This window comes from Centruroides vittatus, unplaced genomic scaffold, assembly GCF_030686945.1.
Source record: "Centruroides vittatus isolate TY-2023 unplaced genomic scaffold, ASM3068694v2 contig_738, whole genome shotgun sequence".
Classification (NCBI taxonomy): Eukaryota; Metazoa; Arthropoda; class Arachnida; order Scorpiones; family Buthidae; genus Centruroides; species Centruroides vittatus.
In genome coordinates, this window is record NW_027122474.1 from 146,886 (window position 1) to 172,031 (window position 25,146).

The following is a 25,146-nucleotide window of genomic DNA, read 5'->3' on the forward strand; positions in this document are numbered from 1 at the left end:
CATGTCATATCCTTCATACTAGCTTGACTGCGATAATTATAAAACAGTGATAATAATTTAGTGTTAGAATTTTAAAATTGGCATTTCATCCTGTTAAAGTTGGTTGCCATCTTATTCTCAATTTAGCAAAATGATTCATTAATCCATATATAAACTAAAATATGGACAAAACAATCAACTTCTTCAAAGTACTGTTAGCTGTAATATATACATATATTTACAAATTTATATTTAAATTATAGATATTTTATAAAAGAATAAACATAGATTGTTAAAGAATTAATTACTAAGAATAGAAGTTTAATAGACAACAACAGAAATAGATGGTAGTCAGTTGATGCTAAGTCTGGGCTGTAAGGTGAAAGAGAGAACTTCCCAGTCTAGACTGGCCAGCTTCTCTAAGGTTATCTTTGCTCAAATCATTGTCATGGCAGTATAGGACTTTGTCAATTTTTGGATGAAAGTCTGTAATCTTGGTGTTCAAATGATGCAGTTGTTCAGAATTCTTTTGTGACATTGATGCTGGTTGGAAGCAGCTCCATTGTGATGATGCCAAACATGCAGATAATCACCTTCTGCATTATTGGCCCTTTGACATTTGCAACAGCTGGTTGACCTTTGTTCACCCATGAATGCTTTAACAAACACTGTAGGTGAGATCATAGCCTTTGTTGCATTGAAGCCACTTAGCCACCATTGAAGTGATTGAGCAACAGTATGCAAATATGTTATTTCGAAAGTTCATATTGTCAGACATTGCTGATGTGTGTATTTCCAATGAAATATGTCATGAAATGCCCTTTGTTTATTCTACTTATTCTACTTATTGTTTATTCTACATTGCATGTTCTATGACATTATTTTTCTTCCAGTCATTTCTAGAAAAAAATCAAGATGTCTAAAATTCACTTTTCCAACATAATAAAAAAAATAATAATATAACACATTATTTAGCAAAACAGTTTATATATATGTTAGTCAAAACCCGTTTTTAGTTAGAATGCATTTTAACTAGTTGAAACTAGTTTATACTGGATGTCTTTGTTAAAACCCGTTTTGTCTAGTTAAAACTAGAATTTACTGCTAGTCAAAAATGAATTTGAGTTAAAACGGGTCTAGACAAAATTGCCATCTTACCCTGACAAATGGAAAAGATGCCACATTTTTCATGGGGTAACATGCCTATTTTTTGTTAACTGAATTCCAATATGCCTATTTTTAATAAATTTTTGTTTTTTCGTTTTATTGCAGGATAGGCATAGAAATTATATAAGGACTTTTCAAAAAGGTTTTCAGACTGAAAAAAGCTTTCAGCTAGCTATAGAGCATGTTAGAAGAGGCGGAAACTTAACAATATTTATATACTGTGCTGTTACACTTACTATAAAGTACTTTGTACTACGTATGCAATAAGTTAAATTTGGTTAAGATATTCGAAAATTAATTTTATGCAATTATATTTGTTATCTTACCCTAATGGCATTTGGCATCTCACCCGGATACTTGGGGTGAGATGCCTAAAATGCCAGACAGTGAAAAAGTCGTCATTGCAAACACAATACATAATTATTTTTGATATACTACAAAGTTTTATTTGAAAAACATGCTCAAGAATATGATATTTTCTTTAGAGGCCTCCAAAACTCAAATTATAATTTCCTTCATAAGCAAAATGTTAGGCATCTTCTCCCGAATCACTACACATAACTTTATTTCCCCCAAACATATTTATGTAGCTAAAATTAGTTTTAACTAATGTTAAAAGTTAAAACTAGTTTTATCTAAAATCAAAACATGTACAGCAGTAAATTAACTAGACAAAACCCGTTTTGTCTTACTTTAATTTACTGCTAAACTTGTTTTGTCTAGTTGAAACTAGAATTTACTGCTAGTCAAAAATGAATTTGAGTTAAAACTAGTTTTAACTAGACAAAACGGGTTTTAACAAAGACATCCAGTATAAACTAGTTTCAACTAGTTGAAACGCATTCTAACTAAAAACGGGTTTTGACTGTAACATATAATTTGAATTATGGGAATTATTTTGATCTATTGCTTCTCAATGAAATATAATCTTGTAATTTTTATTTGCAGCTGATGAGATTAGATGTAACTGGAATACATTATAACAATGCTAAAACTTTATGGTATTATGGGATAAGGATTAAAAATGAAGCATATGTAAAGACAAAATAAAAAAGTTAAATCTGATGATCGTAAAACTGTCATTTAATCAGATTTAACTATGTTTGTTATAATCATGCTGATGGAGATTTAATACTCTATAGTGATTGATTGTGGCTAAAAATCTTTATTTCAATAAAGATCTACATCATTTTTATTAAAATAACTATATATATATAAATGATGACCATCTGCAGACATTATACAGATCTGGCCAGTCAGACTGATTCTTATGGTCCCTGTACTAGCAAGCAATGTCTACACATTCTGAAGTAATGAGGGACATAATTTAATTCATTAATAACAACCTTTCAGTTATATGGACACATCTGATAGTCTTTGTGTATTGGTTTTGGGACTGAGAATTTTAATATGGCACTGAGTTTTACATGTTGGAATTCAAATTTTCATTATTGCTTGACTTATAACAGTTAAATTAACAGTTCATTTACCAAATTGAAGTGAATAATTGAATATAAGTCAAGCAATATAAAAATTGGTCAATTTTTTTTGCTAGCAAATTTAATTGTTAATTTGTAGCATAAAATAGTAGGGTTACAGGTTACGGTTGGGCAGAAGCTACACGGCTATATCACCCCGACAGTCTAGCAGATGGAGCAGTGGTGCTCCCTGATGATGAAAGACTGAGGTAAAAACAGTGACGAGAACAGTAGACTTGTTGATGCTGTAGATTAGATGGTAGATGGAGCGGTGACACTCCCTAGTAACGATAGTGTTTTGAGTATTTGTTGAAGAAGGATTTTAATATGCGTAGACTAGTTTTATTTTTAATATGCACGAAGCAGTTGCTAATGTTATTGATGGCATTGTCTTCAGGATTGGAAGTTGTCAAAAGGAGATTTCTGATTCCATGGAAGATGACACACTCATCCACTCTGTGAAGGGAGGTATCAGTTTTGGAGGAGCAGTGGGGACATTTGTATTGGCTGGAAAGATTTCGTTTGTGTAGGAAGTGGTTGATGAGGAGAGAATTGGTGCGAGCCGTATTGATGAGGATGGAGGTATACCTGTCCAGATCTTCGTAACTGGGGTCGGATGTAGATTAGTAGATTAATTAGTAGTAGATTAGATAAACAGTAGATTAAATTAATTTATTAGCCAGTCACAAGGAGGACAGTATCATAAAACTTTTTACTTTTCATATATTTGGTCTTTTGAACCTGAGGATGTTTGGACCAAAGTTTGAGAGACCACAATGTTCTTGTAAAATAACAGAAACTAAATAAATAATAATTTATTAACACTAAATAATTTTTAAATTTTGTTTTATGTTTATTTCAAAATAAATATTACATACTCTATTTAGAACTGTAGAACTATAAAACTATTAGAGTTTAAATGATAAGATTTTGAAACTTGGAATTTTATAAACTCTTCTAAAATTCCAAGTTCTGGCCCTTTGAAAACATTAATTTCTAAAGTTGGCCATTGTTGATGTATATTATTGAACATTATTTGTTTTTATACTAAATAAAGCTGAACAATAAAAATAATCAGAATGCTAGACTTTAAATTAATGTATGAAAATAACCTTATAAATGGTTAAATAAATTTGATGCCAGACAGAAATAAATATAAGCAGGTTTGTCCATTAATTTAGTAAGACTTATGCTACTAAATTATTAATAAAATTTCATAGCAAAAATCTCAGTTTTTACTATTGCATCACATTATATATAATATTTGTAAAACAAATAAAATACTAATGAATTATAAAACAAATTTTTATTCATTTTGTTTTTTCAATAAAATGAAGAAAATTGATATTCCTTGATGTAATTTTTGGAATTTATTTACAATAAGATTAAAATTTTCCTTCTAGCTGATAAATAGCATTACGATTACTTCTAAATTTGCTTTTTTGTCTGGTAATTTGAGTTCGAATATCATATTCTGTCTGTTTCATTGCCTCGTAATAGTCCATAAGTTCTTTGTTAGCAAGAATTCCACATCGCCTTTTCAACTTTTCCAACTGGTAAAGTGCCTTCTTATTCTTTTCTTTTAATTCTGCTAATAGTTCTGTTTTCTACAAATAAAATATTATTTTATATGAGTTAAGTTTATCTCTATTAGAATGAATGAAAACAATATGATATTAAGTTTCTTGATTAAGATATTTTTAATATTCTATAAAAAGCATATAATGGCTATAAATCTTTATTGAAATAAAATATTTGAATTAATATTCTTGTGAAATTTTAAAATATAAAGAGGAGAAATCTCTTGAAGAATTTTATTACAAGTACTTCTTAGTTTAGGCTCCAAATCATCATTTTTTTTTTTTCTTTTTTGTAATGTTGATGGTTTAAGAGAATAGCCAAAATTTATCTTGTCTTTAGTTTTATCCAGATTCAAAGAATATAGGATTTGTGGACTACATTATATATATAAAATATTCACAACACTGTTTCCTACAGTCAAAAAATGATATAGGAAATATTATTAACCTAAGACTAGTTATGAAAAGAACAAATGCTTCAGTCCTGCAGCAAATATTAATTTGTAATTAATATTTGCTTTCTTTATCAGTCATCTTAACAGTCATCAAAATAACTTTACAATATTTTTTGGCCAGTATTGCCCTTTATAATTAAATTTTGTTTATATGAAATTATTTAAAATAAATGTGTATATTTGAATTCAACACTTAAAATACATTTCATATGATTTCTATTAGAAGTTTTCTTAGTTTAAAACAAACCACTTTATTATTAATTTCCACTTTATCATCAAAATGACATTACAGTAAATTTATATATAATATTGTTGAAATGAATAAAACTTTGTACTATTATACAATGGTATGCACAACCACTTAACTAAGGAATAACACTTATAGAACAGAGTTATTCTGTCCTATAAGTGTTATTTAAAGCTGAAGCATGGAATCCAAAAACATTGTACAAATAAATATTGAAATGTTTATCTTAATTAAGCAGTTCTGTGTGCACAGTTTTATAACATTATATCTTAGTGAGTGATAATATATACAGCAAAACTTCTCTAACTTGCAAGCTCCAAGGGACAAAAAACTTCATGTTACAGATGGTTAGAGTTAGAGAACAATAAGGCGAAAATTGCCAATTCTGAACAGATCTGTATTTTTACCTCTCTTGCATTATATAAAGAATCTTTGATAGTTTTTTATTTTAAACAGTTTATGTAATGTCTTTTCAGTAAAATGTTCAATATAATTAATGGAATTGAAGTTTTTCAGGTACATCATGTTGAAATAAAGCAAGAGGCCCATTTGCATTGTCTACAAATGGGTGTTGGACAGTAGATACAACTGTCAAAATTTCATGGAAATATGATAATTAGGATCGTTTGCATAGAATAAATATTAAAATTTGAGTCGGAAGTTAAAAGTAACATAAATCAGTGTCATGGGACTATGAAAACCTTTCACATAAGAAAATTCAAGTTGGAGACATTAAATGTCTATGCTATTTCATTGAGACCTACCAAGCATTTTATTTGTAACTCAAATATTTCTTTAACTCAGATATTTGAGTTACAGAAGTTTTACTGTATTTGTTTATTGTAAAGTACAGTAGACCCCCCCATAATACGGTATGAATCGTGTTATATGAATCCGTGTTGTACGAGTCACTTAAATACATGAGCCAATCACAGCCCGGCACACGGGCTGTGATTGGCTCATGTATTTAAGTGACTCGTACAACACAGAACTTATCTACTGTGTTATAGGGGGTCTACTATAAAAGCAAGATTCATTGTATTTTACAGCATTCAAACAACCTTCAGTAGCCTACAGATAACCTCTACCTAGCCCAACTCTTGAATAAAAGTGTTATTGTTTAATTAAACATATTTATAGTTATTATTACTATTTGTTTTTTAGAGCTAAGCTGCTTTATTTAGCAGCTTACCTCTAAAACTTAGCTTATCATTTACCATTAAAATATTCTACAGATAGAATATTTTAATGGTAAATGACTTCTTTTAAATTCTTATTTTTCTCTGATAAATAAAAGTGTGAATTCTAATTTTACTTTTTTAACCAGAATACAGTAGCAGGATGGTTTAAAGACACTAAATACAATTCTTAAATATTTTGTGCCAAAATGGAAGTAGGTCTTATATACCATAAAATATGGTAATTTATAATTTGTCATTGTGAATTATATCATCATCTTATTCTAAATAATGCTTTCTATAAATTCCTCCTTAATATTATATGAATTTTAATTGTATCTTGTGATACCAAAGTTTTATAAATTTTAAAATATTCTACAAAAATGAAAAAAGCATAAAAATAATAAGTATAGTTTATATTATTCAAAATAAATTATTTAATTAAACTGCTTTTTTTCTATATTTTGCTTATTATAATAAATTTAATGCTAAAACGGTCTAAAAGTACAAAAAACTAACTTTCAAAACTTCTTTGGATAAGTCTTTTAAGTTTTGTTCAGCATTGGCTACATCAGGTTCAAGAATTGCGAGTTTCTCTTTTTCGTGAGTCAAAAGTTGCAGAAAATTAGCAAAAGTTTGTTCCATTTTGACAAATTCCTAAAAAGAAAATTTGTATAAGAATTATGACTTGCAATGAATAATAGTTTTTGAATTATTTTTAAACTTGATAAATATTTGTCTAAATAAAAAAAAAAAAAAAAATTGTGTAACTGAAATAACTGTTTAATTAAACTTAATAGAAATATTTCAGTTAAGAGATGAATCATATAGTTTTCATTATAAACATATTAGTCTATAAAATACTGTAAATAATTTCTATTTTATACATTTATAATAAAGTATATAGGATTGGAGGTAGAATTCTTTGCCTTTTGCTTGTTAGCAGACTTGTTTTGCCTTTCATTTATTCAAAAAACAAAATACATAGAATGTTTTTTTATTAATAAAAAAGCAGTCTTTTTTTTTTGATTAATACAAATAACAGTAGTTTATAGTGTGGCAATACACCATATTAATATATATATTAGATATAAGTTTAGTTTTAAGTTTTCTTTCTTCTTTGTTCTTCCTTTTGTTTTCTTGAATTTTCTATTAACATTCCTTCCTGTGGATGGGGTAACCCTTTCCACAAACCATGTTAACAATGGGAAGTGAAGGCCCTGAGGCTACTACAATGATAAGAAGGTTCATTCTTGGGTCATACTCTCGGTGAAGATAGACGCGCAAAAGTTACTCTTGCTCGTCGTCTAGAAAGACAAAGGGAGACGAAGATGGCCTACAGAAAGAGAAAGGACCCCACTAAGAGAGAGAGAGAGAGAGACGTCCCTTGTATAAGAGGAATCTTCAAAGAGATCCAAAAAAGATCATCGAGAAACGATTTAGAGTGGTTCCCCATCAGAAGAGTGTCAATACCAAACAGAGAACCCAGGTATTCTTTATAACCTCCTCTATCATACTAAAACTTCTTACTATTCTTCCTTTCCTTTTTAGTTTATAATTTAGTGTAAGTTAGTCGTAAGATTACAAGTCCGTTTTTTCTTATTTGTCACGAGCGCATTCCTTTGATCTGTATTCGCTTGATTCCTCGCCCCGGTTTGAGATATTGTATTAAGAGTTGGAATCCGAAAGAATCCTGTATATTGCTAATCACGTGAAAAAAAATAAATAATTATTGTTATTTTTTTTATGTACTGCCTCTCGTGGACTATTGTACACCCGCGTGATCATCACAATCCTAGGAAAAATCCTCAGCTTCAACCTTTTGTCAGTCCTGTATGATATAAATACAATTTTTATATCATTCCTCTATTATTAAAAAGTTAATATATTTTTCATTAAGAACACGAGTATCCAAATGGCATCTTCACTTGCCTTTTTTTCACACGAGGAACTAATTGTATGCCAGGAAGATCATAGTCTCAAAAAAATGGAACCTCTGGTGTATTTTTGATTAGTTTCTGGTGTGAAAAAGGATAAGTGAAGATGCCATTTGGATAGTATACATTTATGTTCTTAATGAACTTTAGTGTCTTGGATTATTTTTTAAAAATAATTTAACATAATTTTGTTTTACTTAAATATCATAAACATTATAGTATATATTTCTTTAAATCCACATCTTAAATATAAAGAAATTACTGTTTAGTTTCTTTGGGTATTTTCTATTTGTTTGCATAAATTATGTAATTATATAATTTTCTACTGTACATAGGTTAATTTGGAAAAAAATCAAGTGTATGAAATAGCAAAAATACTTTTTAATTATAGTTTAAAAATCGAAACTTAGTACCAGTATTTTTTATTATTAGGTTTTAATTTTCAGTAAATAATTCATTTATTGAAATTTTTTTGAAAGTGTGATTCTAGATAAATTGTACAGTATAAAAATTGATTGGAAAAAAATGTATTCAATAGTATTATTCTCTGAAAGTATAAAAATTTTAGTTGTTTCTATCATGAAAATAATTTACATTACTTGTAAAAGTATCTTGCAACCAAATACCTGTGTTTGTTTTTCCATCTGCATATGATTTGTGTGGATTGCTGTTCGAAGTTGTTTGTATTCGTTATAATGGATGCTATCTTGATCATTCCCTCCTTCCTGTAAAAATTATATTTTATTACTTAATCAAAATTATACTTTAGTGTAAATTTTCATATTGTTATTGATGGTATGATTAATATTTTCAAAATATTTTCCAAAACAGGAAGATTCTTCTATTAATCTTTTAATGTGTAGTATTAATCATAAAAGAAGGAAATTATATAAGAAATTTCAAAATTTCATTTTATATATGCATCTTAGATCTTTGTACATCATACAAAATAAGATATGGTAGAATCTGAAAATATCCATGATTACAATAAGCAGTCGGGTGATGTTATCAGAATTAGTACATCCATGTCCTGCATGTTTTAGAATGGCTAAGTTAAAATATACTTATAATAATTCACTTATTGTAATCAGAACATCAGTTATCATTATACATGTGTAAAAAACTTAAGGATGAACACAATTGCTAGTGGTTATAGCTAGAAAAAGTCACTAAACCAGTCAGTGATAATTTGCATAGATGTACGAAGCCTGTCTCCACACTGATCTGAGTATTGGTAAGCACTTTGCGTCCATTCTCCACCTTTGTCAAACTGCTGTATGTATTTTTTCACCAAAGACTTGGTGAAATTGACATTTTTATTGCTTTGATTTGTATATTGCTACAAGTTGTTGTGTATTACCCAAGTCGTCAAGTAATACAGTTCTTGCTACATTTGTCTGCATTCATCTACAGTTATCTCTATTGATGTAAAAAATGTCATCCATCCTAAAATTTTGGACGGGTGTGTTTGGGTAAATAGGTATTTTTAAGCTATCCTTTCATGCTATCAGCTTCAACTTGTGGTTGATAATGTACAATTATTATCAGTCTTTAACCAGTATTTTAAGTATAGATGTTAATTGTTATTTGCTTGAGTGCGGTAGTTTACATTGTTGGCATTTCTTACTTCGGCTCGTGCTAGCTGTTGTTAAAGATGGGCAAACAACAGATAATTATTAAAAATTGAAGATTATTATTATTTTAATTATAAATTATACATTTTTAAATTGTTTGAACATGTTGCCTTAATCAATAAAACCAGAATGTTCACTAATCACGGTCTTCTTTATTTACTCCGCTTAATATTTCAGTTAATAATTATCATCAGTATAGTTATGTCCAGTGATTACAATATGCAGATTCTTCTATATTCTAAAATAATAAGTCCATAATTCTCATAACTTATAGAAATAAAAGAGTCTGAGTCTTTGTACTACATACACAGTATGTTTATATATTCAATTATGGAACATTAAAATACATCTTAAAAAACCATGTGTGCAAGAGGAGCTCAAACCTAAGCGCGCACACAGTTTTTTTAAAATGTAGTTTAACCATTTACCCACTCAGTTATCTTCGGTCTACTGTATTGTGTTACTCTATACCTATAGTGTAAAAATTAAGTAGTGTAAAGAGTAGCGTTTAAAAAAATATTTTTTTAACTACTGTTTATCAAGCTTGTTCTCAGGATTTTTAAACAAATAATAAATAAATACTTATACATTTTGTTGTTACATGCCTAACATTGATATATCTGATGAAGATATAAATAAGAAACAAAAAAAAGTGACTTAATCATCTCAAATTTTTAAAAATTGATTTCATTAATTAAGGGGCTGTCCATAAATGACCTGTACACTGGTAGGGAGGGGAGATTGAACTTCAGTTTATCCGTTTTATTTCGTTTAATTATACACAGTTTATGCATTTTATTATATTTATTTCAAAATTTCTTAGATACCATAAGAAGAAATGAAGCATACATCATTCATGAAGAGATAAAGGTTTTAATGGTGGTCGAGTTTTGTCGGACGTCCGAAGAGGGGAGGGGTTACGGAAACTTAGACAAACTGGGAGAGGAAAATTATTTAGTTTTTCCTTAATTCACTCGATTTTTGCCAAAGTAATATTACGATAGCAATAAAATTACCAATTTAATTAATTTTTAAACGACATAAAAAGTTAATTTCTGAAATATTTTAAATTCTTAAACATATAAAAAATTTATTTTAAAATATATAAAAAAAAACTGTAAAAACTAACCAGTTCTTTAAGATTATCTTTTAACTTTTGAAGGATCCATTTTTCTCTAATGTTAGCTAATCTGGCTTTTCTGATCTCCTCATCTATTTCGGCTTCTTTTTCCAAATACTGATTGATTTTCTAGTAAGACATATTTTTAAAAATTAAAAAGAATTGTGATTGTAAATCAATTACAATAAAAAAAACAATCATTTATGTAGAAACCTCAATTGGAATTTTCTCGGTTTTCTTACTAAATATTGCATTCGTGGCGACTTCTTTTTTCAAATCATTAAAATTATTAATAAAAGCATCAACTTCATTCTGTTTTTTACACAGTTCTGCCTTTAAAATGTTTTCTTCTTTTGTTTGTCTCTCTCTTTCTTCTTCTTCCAATTTACATAAAATTTCTATTTCAACTAAAAGTTTATAATTATCATTAAAGAAATCTATAACCTAGGTATTCTTGAAACCGTGTTTTCTTATATGTTGAGCATCAAACACAAGACCGTGTTATTTATTAAACACTTGACACTTTTCCACTTCTATTAGTTGAAAAAATATGGAACGCTTCACGGATGACACGCAAAATCGTGAAGCGATTTGGAAGGATGACACGCAAAATCGTGAAGCGTTCCATATTTTTTCAACTAATAGAAGTGGAAAAGTGCCAAGTGTTTAATAAATAACACGGTCTTGTGTTTGATGCTCAAAATCTATAACCATTATATTAACAAATAAAAAAATAAATAATGCTTTATTGTATATTTATACTTAGCATTTTCTCGTACGAATCTGTCATATCCGTTTCCGACGAGACGACGGCCAACTCGTCGTCGATCTATTTATAAAATTATCGATATTTGGAAAATAAAGTACGGTATATATTTTTATAATGTAAAATAAATTTTGTAAACTACTCAATATACCTTTTGAGACTTAAATTGACCGACTAGTTTCTTTTGAAGTGTGGTATTTGTCTTTAACAGTCTCTTTTCAGTCTGAACGACTTTCTAGAAATATAAAAACTAAAACTTGTTTCTGTCGTCAGTATCCACGAAATCTAAGAATGAGACTCACATAATACTCGTCCAGTAACCGTTGACGATCGGCCTGCTGGTTATCATTCTCGCTTTCTTCAATTATTGGTTCGGCGATCGATTCGTTCCATTCTGTTTTACCGTTCTCGTCAAATTCTCCGTCGGGAGTCTCGTTTTCCAAAATTTTATCACCGTCCGGTAAATTAAATTCCTTCGGTGTGTGTCGGAAGCTCCGAGATTTTGCAATATCATCACGATCGTCGTCGTCATTTGATTCATTGGGTCTTAAAGACTGGAAAGTTTCGGTTTCTGTATCCGGTTGCATTATTTTTTCTTATTCTAAAATGTAAACATTTAATTTCTAGTATATATAATTTATGATAGACTTTTATACAGTGAATAAATTTTTTGCAATCTGAAATAGTTTACATTATTCAATATAAATAGAACATTGTTTCACAAAGATAAATATAGAAGTAAAATTCAATACAAGATATTGATTTAATGGGTGCGGTTATGCAGGTATTTAATAATTAATTGATGGCAGTTGTTTCTGATAAATGATCTTTCTTCTTTTAACAATTATTATATATAGGCCTAAATGTGTTACCTTTAATAGCAATTACTTTAGTAAAAAGATAACGAAATTCTTAGAATTTTCCTTATTCTAAAAAAAGAACCTTAAATCTTAATTACGAAATTTGAATTTTAAAATTCGAATGAATTCCCTGGGGATGCATTTAACAATTTTATTTAAAAAAATAAAAACATTTTTATAAAACTTGGATGTTTTGGAAAAAGTTTGTTTGGATTAATTAAGGACGAACTTTCGTACTTTAATAATTCGTCGTACGATGGAACCTCACATATTCAAGTTACATCACCCATGGTCTGAGGAAGCCCCGACTGGAGTACGACTTGGCTCGAGTTCCTGTCGGCAAGATAACGCCTTTTTCTCCCTTTGACGGCCTGATTACCGAGCGGTTAAAGGTGGTAGTATCGCCCTGGTTCACCCGAGAACGAATCCGAACGGGTCGAAAAACTCCAAGAAACGTCCCATCCCGGATATATTGAACCCCGACCTTTACCACTGTCGCCCCATCGTGGGCAGGCCGAACTCACGTTTGGCCTGCTAAAAGGCCTTTCGAGTGCCTATAATGATCATTCTGGGATGATTATGCAGTACTTTCCCCGATGTATCGCAGCGGCAAATCCATTTAAGATGTTAATCAAGCGTTTAATTTACGGCAGTCTACTGCTCTGGAAGACCCGGGATCGAAAAATTTCCAGGAATTTTTCAGGGGTAGTCCGTCCGGATATGTCCGAGCCCCGTCCCTGACCACCCGGTCTCCCATTGTGGGCCTGGCCGAGCCCATTATGGGTTCGGCCATAAAAGATACCCTCTTAGTGTCCACAGGACGGAAAGAATTTTTGAAAATATACCCGCGCGTTTAGTAATGGCTGTAATAGATTTCAGCACTTCGTTTTTAAAAATTTCCGTGCCACAGGCTTAGTTATCAGAAGTATGAACAAAATCGTATATATAAAGTGTGACTTCTTTATGACAACCCCCACATAAAGCTGTGGTTTATCATCGAACATTTTAAACCAAAATTTCCAATATTTATGATCAATATAAAAACTAATTTGTAAACTAATAAATGATCTCACTGGGGATCCGGGATTGAATCCGAGCGATCGAAAAACGCCAGGAATGTTTTGAGGATGACCATTCCCCGAAAACAGTCATGGTCTGATTCGGATATGCCCTCATCACCAGGCTGTCCCGTTGTAAAAAGACTCTCTTAGTGCCCACAGTGCGGAAGGTTTATTTAAAGAAAAAAAAAGCAGCTCTATAATGATTAGAATCTCGCTGTTGCTGTATAAATTCTTCTATTTTTTTTTTTTAATAAAAAGAAACGTATTGTTATAATAATGAAAATTGAAATTTCGCGTAATCCAGATGAATAATTATGAAATGCGTTATTTCTAACATTATGCACGGGGATGGTGAGGGTCGACTCATTCTCTACGTGAACTGTTTTTAATAGTATTAGTAGCATACAAATTTGTTCTTCTAAACCTAGTCGTACGAATGAAGAGGTGTAACTAAGGGACGAAGATGGGCACATGCCCCGGGCCTTGAGTGCTCCAAAATGCACCTTGAGTGCTCCAAAATGAGTTCGTAGAATCTTTTTGTAATTAAAGTTGAATCGGGGATGCTAGGTACGAGGTTTGCCCAGACGCGAAAACTTTTCAGTATGGCCCTATGTGAATGTAAAAAAAAAAAAAAAAAAAAAAAAAATTGCAGAACTTTTTGAAGTTATTTCTTCAATATCAGGGAGGTATCCGTGAAATTTTGTACGCGATTCAAAACGGAGGGAAGGGCTCAAAAGTGGCTCAAAAATTGTACAGGTAATTAATGGGCGGTTTTTAACCGGGATAAGTAAATACGATTACAGTTAGTCAAAAATTATGGTTTTATAGGCACTCGGATTAAAAGGGCATGTTCAAAAAATTTTAAAATGTAATTTTATTATTAAGATGTAAGCGATAACTTTTTATTTCGGTATAAAAATATTATAAATAAATAAGAAATAAAAAGCTTGAATATGACGTTTTCGATAAATTCCACTAGAGAGCGCGGACGAATGGAAGACATGTGCTAGTGTTTTCGTGCTTATTTGGATAGCTGAGAATTGTGTATTTTTAACGCAATATTATCACTCATGTTAGTTAATCGTTATCAAATATTACAAAATGATTATCGGCGATCTGGCCAAGATTCGTTCGTTTCTTTTAAAAAATAGACCAAATTTATTTATTTACTACGTAAGGAATTTGAATGCAAGGAAACAACACTGGGATAAAAGAAACGTCGGCGATTATTCGGAAGAGTCGACGACTCATTTTGGCTTTGATACTGTTACAGAAAAAGAGAAATCCGACAAAGGTGAATTCTTACAAATATTTAATTAACTATTGTAAAGCCATTTAAATACTATTATTCGCGAAGAAATAGAGTGAATCACGACAGAATCAAAAATTTAACTTTATATATATAATTTTTGGGACTGGGCTGGATTCTGTATTGACTTTGCGTTGTGTCGGCACCGGAACTTGGACCGTTTTTGGCATTGCCTGGGCTCCGGGACGTCGGCTGGCCGACGTCGGAGCCCGAAAAGGTGAGAAATGGCATTGTCGATGCCGAGCCGCCCTTCGACGTATGTCCGAGTCCTCGACTAATTGACCCGAAAAACGCCCGTGTGGCTTTTTGCGGCGGACGAATCTTCTGTGCCCCCGGCTGCCCGAAGGTAGTTAATTAATTACATCTGGCGGTCGTCCATTGTAGATGCCACTTGGCTATCTCGGGTGAGAAAATCCATCCGGTTGTTGTTTACTGATGTCAAACAGACTTGAATAAGCAACAGCTGACTTGCTCACTGTTCCTTCTACCACATCTCTCTCTCTCTTTTACACTTTACATATGATGACATAAAACTATAGGCACTTCTTACTGTGTCTGACATAATCCCAGAACATGTGGGTTTGGGCCTGTAACTTTCAATTGCCATCAGCGCCATTCTTCGACGGAAGGCACTGATGGCAATTGAAAGTTACAGGCCTGAACCTGATATACACAAGTTCTGGGTGACACAAAACTTTATACTGTCCAAAACAATATGCTATTAGGGAACAGTTTGAGTTAAGATTTAGGTAAAAAGTTTTATTAGTAAAATTCAAAAATACAATATATAAATATGCGTAAGTATCAGATAAATAAATAGATATACTGTATATAAAATATAAATTTGAAAAGTAAAGAATTAATTTCAAACACTAGATTGGTATTTATCAAAGTAATTGAATTGGTAATGCATTACTGCAAAGTGGATTTTTGTTGGCTGGAGCTTTATCTAATAGAAGAAGACCATGTTGATTTTTAAAACTATTTAAATGGGAGGAGTGCTTATGAAACTATTCTGTTCCGTAACTGTTTTTAGAGTAATTTCTGTCCAAACTGTTTATATATATTTGTATATGTTCTAAGTTCTTTTGTTATCTAATTATTAACTTATTTCATTTTATTTAGGTCTGTTTCATTTAAGTTATTTAATAAACTTCTTTCCTATTCATATAAACATTATTTGTTGCTGCATGCATTTTGACAATATGGAAAAACCAGTTTTGGGTGTAATAAATCTGTTTCTTGAAATTAAAAGAACAAAACTCTTAAGCTAAGATTTCAAACCAATTGTTGTGCTTCTTCAAAGAATTTAACTATTATTTTATCAAGCGTTTTTAAGAAGCACTTTTCTCTTCACCAGAATAAAACATTTTTGATAATTAGTGATGTGTTATTTAAAATTCTAACATGCAAGAGGAGTCACATTAAAATAGATTTATCTAGTTTTAATGACTGAAATTCTCACTTCTGCAATGAATTGTCATTTCAAGAGACTGATTTATTATTATTATCAATCAATTAAAATATTTTTAAAAATTTATATAAAAGTATTACCAAAATTAAGATTCAAAAATAGAATGTTTATAAGGATGAACTAGTCATTGTTGTTACTTAGTTGAATGATTAATTTGACTAAGTAACCACAATGGCTAGTTCATCAATCAATCAAAGTGTTATTTAAACTTCCATATTAAAGGTGCAAACATTTTTGACCGAGATCATTTATTCTTTGGGGTCTGTCTCATCTTCCTTCGGATACCAGCATTTCCACTTTCGGCTGTCTTTGCCTGAAAATGGTCCATTAAGTGCATTGAAAATGTTAATGTTATTTAAATTTCATCCACTGTTAAAGGTGTATCGATTAATTCAGTAGAATATTCATAAAATTTTAAAATTATTTAGATAGAATTTAAGATGAATGATTATTATGTGAAATATAATAATATTGATAGAATGTTTAAATTTTATTAGTATATTCAGTATTTTCCAATGTTGCTTCAAAATACGACTTGATGAATGATGTCATGAGTGGGGGTATTCATCGTCTTTGGAAAGATGAGTTAATTCAAACTTTAAATCCAATTCCTGGAACAAAGCTTTTAGATGTGGCAGGTGGAACAGGTAAGGTTATTCAATATACTTAAAAAAGTTTATACTCAAAATATTAATGCTTAACTTGTGTGAATCAAGCATTCAAGTTTATCTGTATAAAATATTAATAATAAATATAATTTATACAATCTCTAAATGAAATTTAAATTAACTACACTTTAAATTTTTATGAAAAATATATTTTCTGAGTTTATGTTGATGCACACTTCAACTCCATTACAGCATTGTGGTTAGGCATCCAAGACTACAAATTACAGTATATCTAGAATTGTATTGTATTGGAGTTGCATTAAAAAAGGAAAATTACATTAAATGTATTCAATTTTTGATTACAACTACTGTAAAAAATTTGAAGCTGAAATAAAAAAGATAGAATTTCAAGAGAAATTTTTATTTGCTTTTATTTTCATTTACCAAAACAGTCTTTTATTTTCTCTTATGCCAGCATTGTTTTGTTTGATAAGTGAACAATGATTCCAATTCTCATCAATAACAATGTGAATACTCCAGAAAACACAGGAATTGATGAAATAAGGATAATTACATAAGAAAGGACCAGTTTTATAGCAGATAACGCAAACATAAAACCAATGTCTGTTAAATCACAAATAATAATTGTATTATAAATAAGATAGTGTTATATAAAGTAGGGTAGTACATGATGTGATCACATTATATTGGATTTTGCACTGTAACACAGTTGAAGTGTACTTTCTTTAAAATATTTTTGGGGCATGATATATTATTGTCAAATTATGAAATTATTATTGTAAATTAAATAATAAAATGGACTCAATGATTTGTTTTAGTCGCAAAGGTGACAGAGCCAGCAAAGCTAGTTTTTTGATAGTTTGGAATATTGCTCATGCCAAACAACCATATGGAGAAGGAGAATTTATTAAAAGAAACTTGGAAGAAGTGGTTAAAGCTTTGGATCCAATAATACAAAACTGCATAAATTGATCACATAAGTTACTATGTCACACTGTGCAACTGAGCATCATATTAGTGAAATTAGTAAAAATGTTGAAAATAGTTTGATGTGTGATTTGAAAAATTGTATGGTATTCAGTTTAGCTCTCGACGAGTCTACAGACATTCAGGATGATCCCCAATTGGACATTTTTATCCGCTATATATCTGCAGGCATATATGTGAAGGAAGAAATGTTAAACCTAGTAACTCTTACCAAAACAACTCGCAGTATCAATGTCAAAAATGTGCTTGATGAGGTAATGAACAGGTTTGAATTGCCTCATGAAAACTTGTGTTACAACTGATGGAGCCCTTGCAATGACAGGGAAAAATCTAGGTCTTATTGGTCTTTTAAACAACAATCCTAAAATTCCATGTTTTATACCTCTTCATTGCATTCTTCTGCACTTAAATTTTTTTTGTTTTGAGGTATGTGTCTTTGTTGCATAATTCATCACAAGCATCTCATAGTGAAGTACTTAAAATATGAAAATGTGTGGAAGATTGTTTTGCAGATTGTCAATTTAATTATAACAAATGCCAAGATACATCAATTTAAGAACTTTTTAGAAGGGTTAAATGACAAAACAGATCAATTGCCCAGTGATCTCTCCTAATGGTGTTGGTTTTAAGATGGACAAGTAAAAGTCAACTTACAATGTTTTGAGCTGTTTTGTGCAACTTCTAAATTGTATCATAACATTTTTAAAAGAAAAAGGAAAAAATTACTCAGAATTAGAAAATAAAACTTGGCTTTCTGTCTTAATGTTCCTCACAGATGACATGGAACATTTGCAAACACTTAATTTGACTTTACGAGGAAAGGAAAAAACGATTAGTGATTTGTCACAAACTGCATTTAGTTTTGAAGCTAAACTTTGGCTTTTTGTGCACGATTTTAAGTACAGAATATTTAGCCATTTTCCACAAGTAAAAGCCAATATAAGTAATATTAAAAGAGAAAAATTAGATGAATATAAAGAAAAATTGGAAGGATTGCAAGCAGATTTCAAATATAGGTTTAAAGATTTGAAAAGTTTTAACATTTGGATATTTTATGAACCCATTTATTTGCCATTTATTATCCAATTTCTGAAATAATACTTGTAAAAAGTGGCTGGGGAATTGGAGTTATTAGAGATAAAAGAAGATCAGGCATTGCAAATGCATCACAAATCGAGTTTTCTAATTGAATTTTGAAAAATTGTGCCAGAATCAAAATATCTCTACTTAAAAAAAAGCTGCTTGCTGTCTAATTTCAGTATTTAGTACCACATATTGCTGTGAATCATCATACTCTACAATGAGAGTCGTGAAGTCGATATATCGTTCACAGTTGACTAATCATCATCTCACAGAATTGCTGGAAACAGCTTTAGCAAATTATACACCAAATTTGAAATATTTGACAAAGGTCTTTGTTAAATGTTATACTTTTTAGTCAATATTTATCATTATAGTTTCTTTTTATTATTAAAATTTTGAAATAATTAGTTTGTATTTTATTAAAGAAATAAAATACAAAATTAATTAAAACCCGTTTTGTCTAGTGAAAACTAGTTTTAACTCAAATTCATTTTTGACTGGCAGTAAATTCTAGTTTTAACTAGACAAAACGGGTTTTAACAAAGATGTCCAGTATAAACTAGTTTCAACTAGTTAAAACGCATCCTTACTAAAAACTGGTTTTGAACTGTAACATATAGAGTGATTTGGGGAAAGATGTCTACTTTTTGATATTTTCAAACGGTGACGTCAGATATTGTCATGTGTTTGTATGATGAATCGTTGAGCCAATATTGAGTGCGGAAAGCTGTAGTTTGCTACCGTTATCTCATTTTCTACATCTGAGAAGAATAAAAGCAAGATATGAAGGAAGTTTTTGTTGTGAAATGTTTCTAGAATCATTTTAAAACTAAAATTTAAAATAGAATTTATTAAAAATTGCGAAAAACAATTAATGTGTGATGTAGTTAAGGTTCTAAAGTTTCCATTGTGAGCTACCGCCGATCTCGATCGGACATGCTAGAACACGTGATTCCACTAGGCATCTTACCCTGACAAATGGAAAAGATGCCACATTTTTCATGAAGTAACATGCCTATTTTTTGTTAACTGAATTCCAATATGCCTATTTTTAATAAATTTTTGTTTTCTTGTTTTATTGCAGGATATGCATAGAAATTATATAAGGACTTTTCAAAAAGGTTTTCAGACTGAAAAAAGCTTTCAGCTAGCTATAGAGCACGTTAGAACGGGCAGGAACTTAACAATATTTATATACTGTGCTGTTACACTTACTATAAAGTACTTTGTACTATGTATGCAATAAATTAAATTTGGTTAAGATATTTGGAAATTAATTTTATGCAATTTGTTTTACCCGAATGGCATTTTAGGCATCTCACCCCGAGTATCCAGGTGAGATGCCTAAAATGCCAGACAGTAAAAAAGTCATCATTGCAAACACAATACATAATTATTTTTCATATACTCCAAAGTTTTATTTGAAAAACATGCTCAAGAATATGATATTTTCGTTAGAGGCCTCCAAAAAAGCCCAAATTATCGTTATAATTTCCTTCATAAGCAAAATGTTAGGCATCTTCCCCGATTCACTACACATAACTTTATTTATTTCTCCCAAACATATTTATGTAGCTAAAATTAGTTTTAACTAATGTTAAAAGTTAAAACTAGTTTTATCTAAAATCAAAACATGTACAGCAGTAAATTAACTAGACAAAACCCGTTTTGTCTAGTTAAAACTAGAATTTACTGCTAGTCAAAAATGAATTTGAGTTAAAACTAGTTTTAACTAGACAAAACAGGTTTTAAGAAAGACATCCAGTATAAACTAGTTTCAACTAGTTAAAACGCGTTCTAACTAAAAACGGGTTTTGACTGTAACATATATATACTTTATACATCACTTAAAACTTATGTTGAATATGTCATCATATTAATGAAGTTAAATAAAATTTGACTATATGTATTTATTTTTGTGTACTTAAATAATATGGTGGGACTCTTTATAATATATGAATAACTGGCATGCGGCTCTCATTGACCTCATGTGTGCTCATCCCCAGTACATACATGATTTGAACTGGGATAATTCAAATTTCCTCTTAATTCAAACTCCATTCGATTCCTGTTTAAATCAATGTAAAATTCTCTCGGTAATTCAAATTCAATTGTGGTGCTTCCTGTTTATTCTAAATCAAGAGCCATGTTACTAGATAACATTTTCTTCTCATTTTTGAAATTCAAAGATCAAATTTACAATTAATAAAGTAGTTTTAAAAGTAAATTAATAAATTAAAATTTAAAAACATTTAAAATCAGTCGATGCACGACAGTTTACAGTTGTCCTGTAGTCCTGTAGTCCTGTACTCCTTACGACTTCTCACGAGCAATATAGAGTTTTTGTTTTATATTTCTCATTGATTAAACATTATTCTGTTTGCTATGTGGTGTTACTTTGTTGTTAAAATTATTAGTTTTTCTGTAGCATCCAGAAATGATCTGCTTCAGTTTGAAGCTCAGTTTTAATAACAAAATGAAAAAAATTTGATAATATTCTAACAGTAGACTGTTACAGTTTAGCTTAAGAATGAATTCAATAATAATACCATTTAATTACAGTTCTGTAATTTTAAACATTCAATGTTATAAATGAAATAATTTTTTTGTACAAAATTTTACAGGTGATATTGCATTCAGATTTCTGAAATATTCAAGATTCGAAAATCAAGACACTTCTGTTACTAATGATATTCCAAATCCATACAGTGAGATTGTCGAAAATGAACAAATAGAAAGTGATACTTTTAGTTCCCAAGTCGTAGTTTGTGATATTAATTCTGATATGTTAAATATTGGAAAAGAAAGAGCAAAAGAAAGTGGATTTCAATCAGGTAAATAAAGTTGTATTTTATCATTTATAACAAAGTTTTTTTTTAGTCGTACTAAAAAGATGGCCAGATGGCTGAGTGGTTAAGATGCCAGCCAACCACTATGGGGAGTCGAGAACGAATCTGGATGGGTCCCAGGAATATTTTGAGGGTGGTTTGCCTTTGATATGTCTCACTGCTTGACTACCTCATTGTAGGTCTGACCAAACCCAAAAAGGGCTTTATTAAAAGACCCTCTTAGTGCTCATGGATGGAAAGAGTCAAAAAGAAATCACATTAAAAATATCTTTTTTTTTTTTTTTTTAAATGATGAGACATTATTATTTTAACTTATTAATTTAGAATGAAAGTACATATATGTATATACATTTAAATATTTTTCAAATTAAAATGTAAGGTTTTATGAAGCTATTTATATTTATTAAAAGTTTTTATATGATATTTGTAATTTTAGGATATGATCACAATTATTTGCATGTAGAAAAATACTTGAATATCAGCAATATGTAATCATTTTGTTTCTGTAATTTGGTGTTATTCATGCATAACTGCTAAGTAGCAAGATGATAAGATGATGGATTTCAAATTTTTTATATTGAATACAAGATCAAAAAGTTTAATTATAATTTTATCTTATTCAAAAATTATTTATTTAAACAACACTTTCGGGAACCTTTTACCGGTGTTAGACGCAAAACGAAAAATTTCCATTAACGTTTTCGAACTTGGTAGTTCTTCTTCAGACGGTAAAAAACGAGGAACGCAGATCGAATAATGGAACGAGTTATTTTTAAACCGAAATCGAATGCTTCACGATGCAGCTGGTCAGACGGTGCGAGTAGATGGCGATTAAAGGTCCGTGTCGATGAGGGTCTGCCAGGCGGTGGACAAATTGAGTTCCTCTTTATAGTTAATGCAGGTGGAATCTCCTGATTTAAATTATTTATTTAAATCAGGGGATTCCAATTTTTTCTTAGAAAATGTTGCTCCTTTTATAAATCTTTCCTCATACATTCATTCAAAATTTATATCATTAAATTTCAGTTAATAGAACATGAGGAAAATCTGTTAATAACAACTAATTATTTATTGTAAAATATAAAATAATATATGAACATAAGAGTCATTTGCCATTGTCAATGTGATTCTGGTGTAATAACAAAAATCCCAGTAAAAAGAATTATTTGGTTTATGACTGTCATATTAATTTTGTGAAAATTATATTCTGTAATACATTCTAATCATTAACATTAATGAATAAATTAGTAACTATATATATAATTTTCCAGTGCTGTCATTCAACCCATTAGTAGACTGATTCTTAACCTTTTACTGTGTGCCTCCATACCTTGGATTTTTAATACATGCTTTCACATCCTTATGAAAAATTGTTAAATCTTTTGTTCGAGGGGATAGGATCATCCTTTTATCACACAATTATATTGTAGCCTAAGTTTAGGTAAGCTAACTTAAGTCTAACTTTAATTAAGAAAGAAGAAAATGTATCTGTATCCATTTATTAATATAAAATTAAAACATTTAGATATAGGTTACGGTTTTGCAATAGAAAAAGTATATAATTATTGAATTAAATTTAATATTTGTAGCATTTTATTAAGTTCTACTTTAAAAAAAGACACTGTTTTCAATGGAAAAGGTGAAAGAAAGATTTAAAAACTTTAATCAATAAAAGAAAATTTTATCTTGTAGAAGTCTGCACCCCTAGATAAGATATTTTGCATTTACAGTACATGCATCCCAAATCAAGAACCATTTCTTCAATATACAATTCAATGTAATTATTCAATGGACCATTTTAATCAATACAGTAAAATAACTCGAATAATATACATCCTACAAAATATCGTTAAACCATAAATGATTAGACTTCAAGAATACCACAAAATGGCAGACGGACCACTCCAAAAAAATTTCTGAGGATTTTTTAACCTGTCCACATTAGATCCCGGGTCTCCCAGTATAGTAGCCTGCCACTTTGACCACTTGGCCATCTGACTGTCGTAGAGTTGTTTGGCTAGATGCGGGGGGGGTAATGCTCATACACTGAGCAGGAAATGCATGGGTCACTCGTTGTTCTCGCAAAATTAGCAGTGAGGTCGCATGGGCATGCCAACGAAATCCGAGGCAACTGGCAAAAGCCGAAACAAATTTTTCGCAAAAACAAAATTGACGATAACTGAAGTCAACAAAAACTGAGGTATTACTGATTGTATTTGTAGGCATTTTTATGCAGGCAATGCAGCTAAAAAAAGGTAAAAAATATCTTTGTTTTGGGAATATGGAAAGGATTAATCCATTTTATATTGTTTCTTCTGAGAAATTTTGTTTTAGTTTGAAAACAAATCTGTTTTCAAAACAAACAATGTGAAAACCGAGGTTTGACTGTGTTCTGATTCTATTTATTTGAAAGATGCACTAATCAGAAGTAATAGTAATGGGCATTTGAAGTTTTACATGGCTACATTATGCATGCATGAATCTGTAGATATCTGTGAATTTCATTGATAAAAGGAAGTAAAATGCTAGAAAAATTATTAAGCTATAATTGTGTGTTGAAATCAAGATCAGTGTGACACTGATCTTGATTTCAACACAATTATACCACAGATTTCAACACACATTCTTAGTACCGAAAAGATGTTGAATTCAACATTCTGTGGTACTAGATTTGTATCAGTTCATGATTTGAACAAATGTTGAAATTATGGTGTAATGATTTTTTTGCAGGATGAGTAATTTTTGAGTTATTCTACTGGATTCATAAAATGATCCATCCTGTATATCAGTTGTACTTAACCTGCGTTCCATGAAAAAAAATTTTATTGCAAATTTATTCCAATGTATAACAACGTATTACTTTATTCATAGAACAATTGCTAATGTGTACAGTACAATAAAGTTTTGTTTATTGCTTTATTCTTTCATGGAGAATAGTGAATATGGAATTGCTTATTAATTTTTGAATATATTGATGTGATGTTCTGCATAGTAAAAAGTATATGAATGGTGTTAAGAAAGTAATTTATGAAATTAAATGACATTTCGGAAAAGAATTAAACTATTTTATATTAATCAAGTTTAAAATTTAGTAAGTTTAAAGTAGTTATATTTTTATGTTTATTTTTGAGTTTTTACATATAAGATATATATTTATAAAACAGGAATATCTTGGATTCAAGGTGATGCTGAAAACCTTCCATTTGCAAGCAATTCTTTTGATGCTTATACAATAGCTTTTGGAATTAGAAATGTAGTACATATTGACAAGGTAATGTGTATATATATATATATATATTATATTTATTTTTTTTAATCAAACATTTATTTTAATTTAAAATGAAGTAATAAAA

General features: G+C 30.0%; 1 protein-coding gene and 1 pseudogene across 1 annotated transcript; one reads left to right on the top strand and one right to left on the bottom strand.

The window, feature by feature from the left end:
- Nucleotides 1-3,948: 3,948 nt before the first annotated feature.
- Nucleotides 3,949-11,565, bottom strand: LOC136980935 (cilia- and flagella-associated protein 184-like). The gene is made up of 6 exons (XM_067277134.1): nucleotides 11,538-11,565; nucleotides 10,989-11,182; nucleotides 10,785-10,904; nucleotides 8,648-8,746; nucleotides 6,604-6,741; nucleotides 3,949-4,231 (listed from the first exon to the last, which is right to left on the bottom strand). The coding sequence occupies exons 1-6, from the start codon at nucleotides 11,563-11,565 to the stop codon at nucleotides 4,010-4,012; spliced, it is 801 nt and encodes a 266-aa protein (XP_067133235.1). The 3' UTR covers nucleotides 3,949-4,009.
- A 2,886-nt stretch (nucleotides 11,566-14,451) lies between these two features.
- The window catches only part of LOC136980963 (uncharacterized), a 40,953-nt pseudogene continuing 30,258 nt past the window's right edge, over nucleotides 14,452-25,146 (top strand).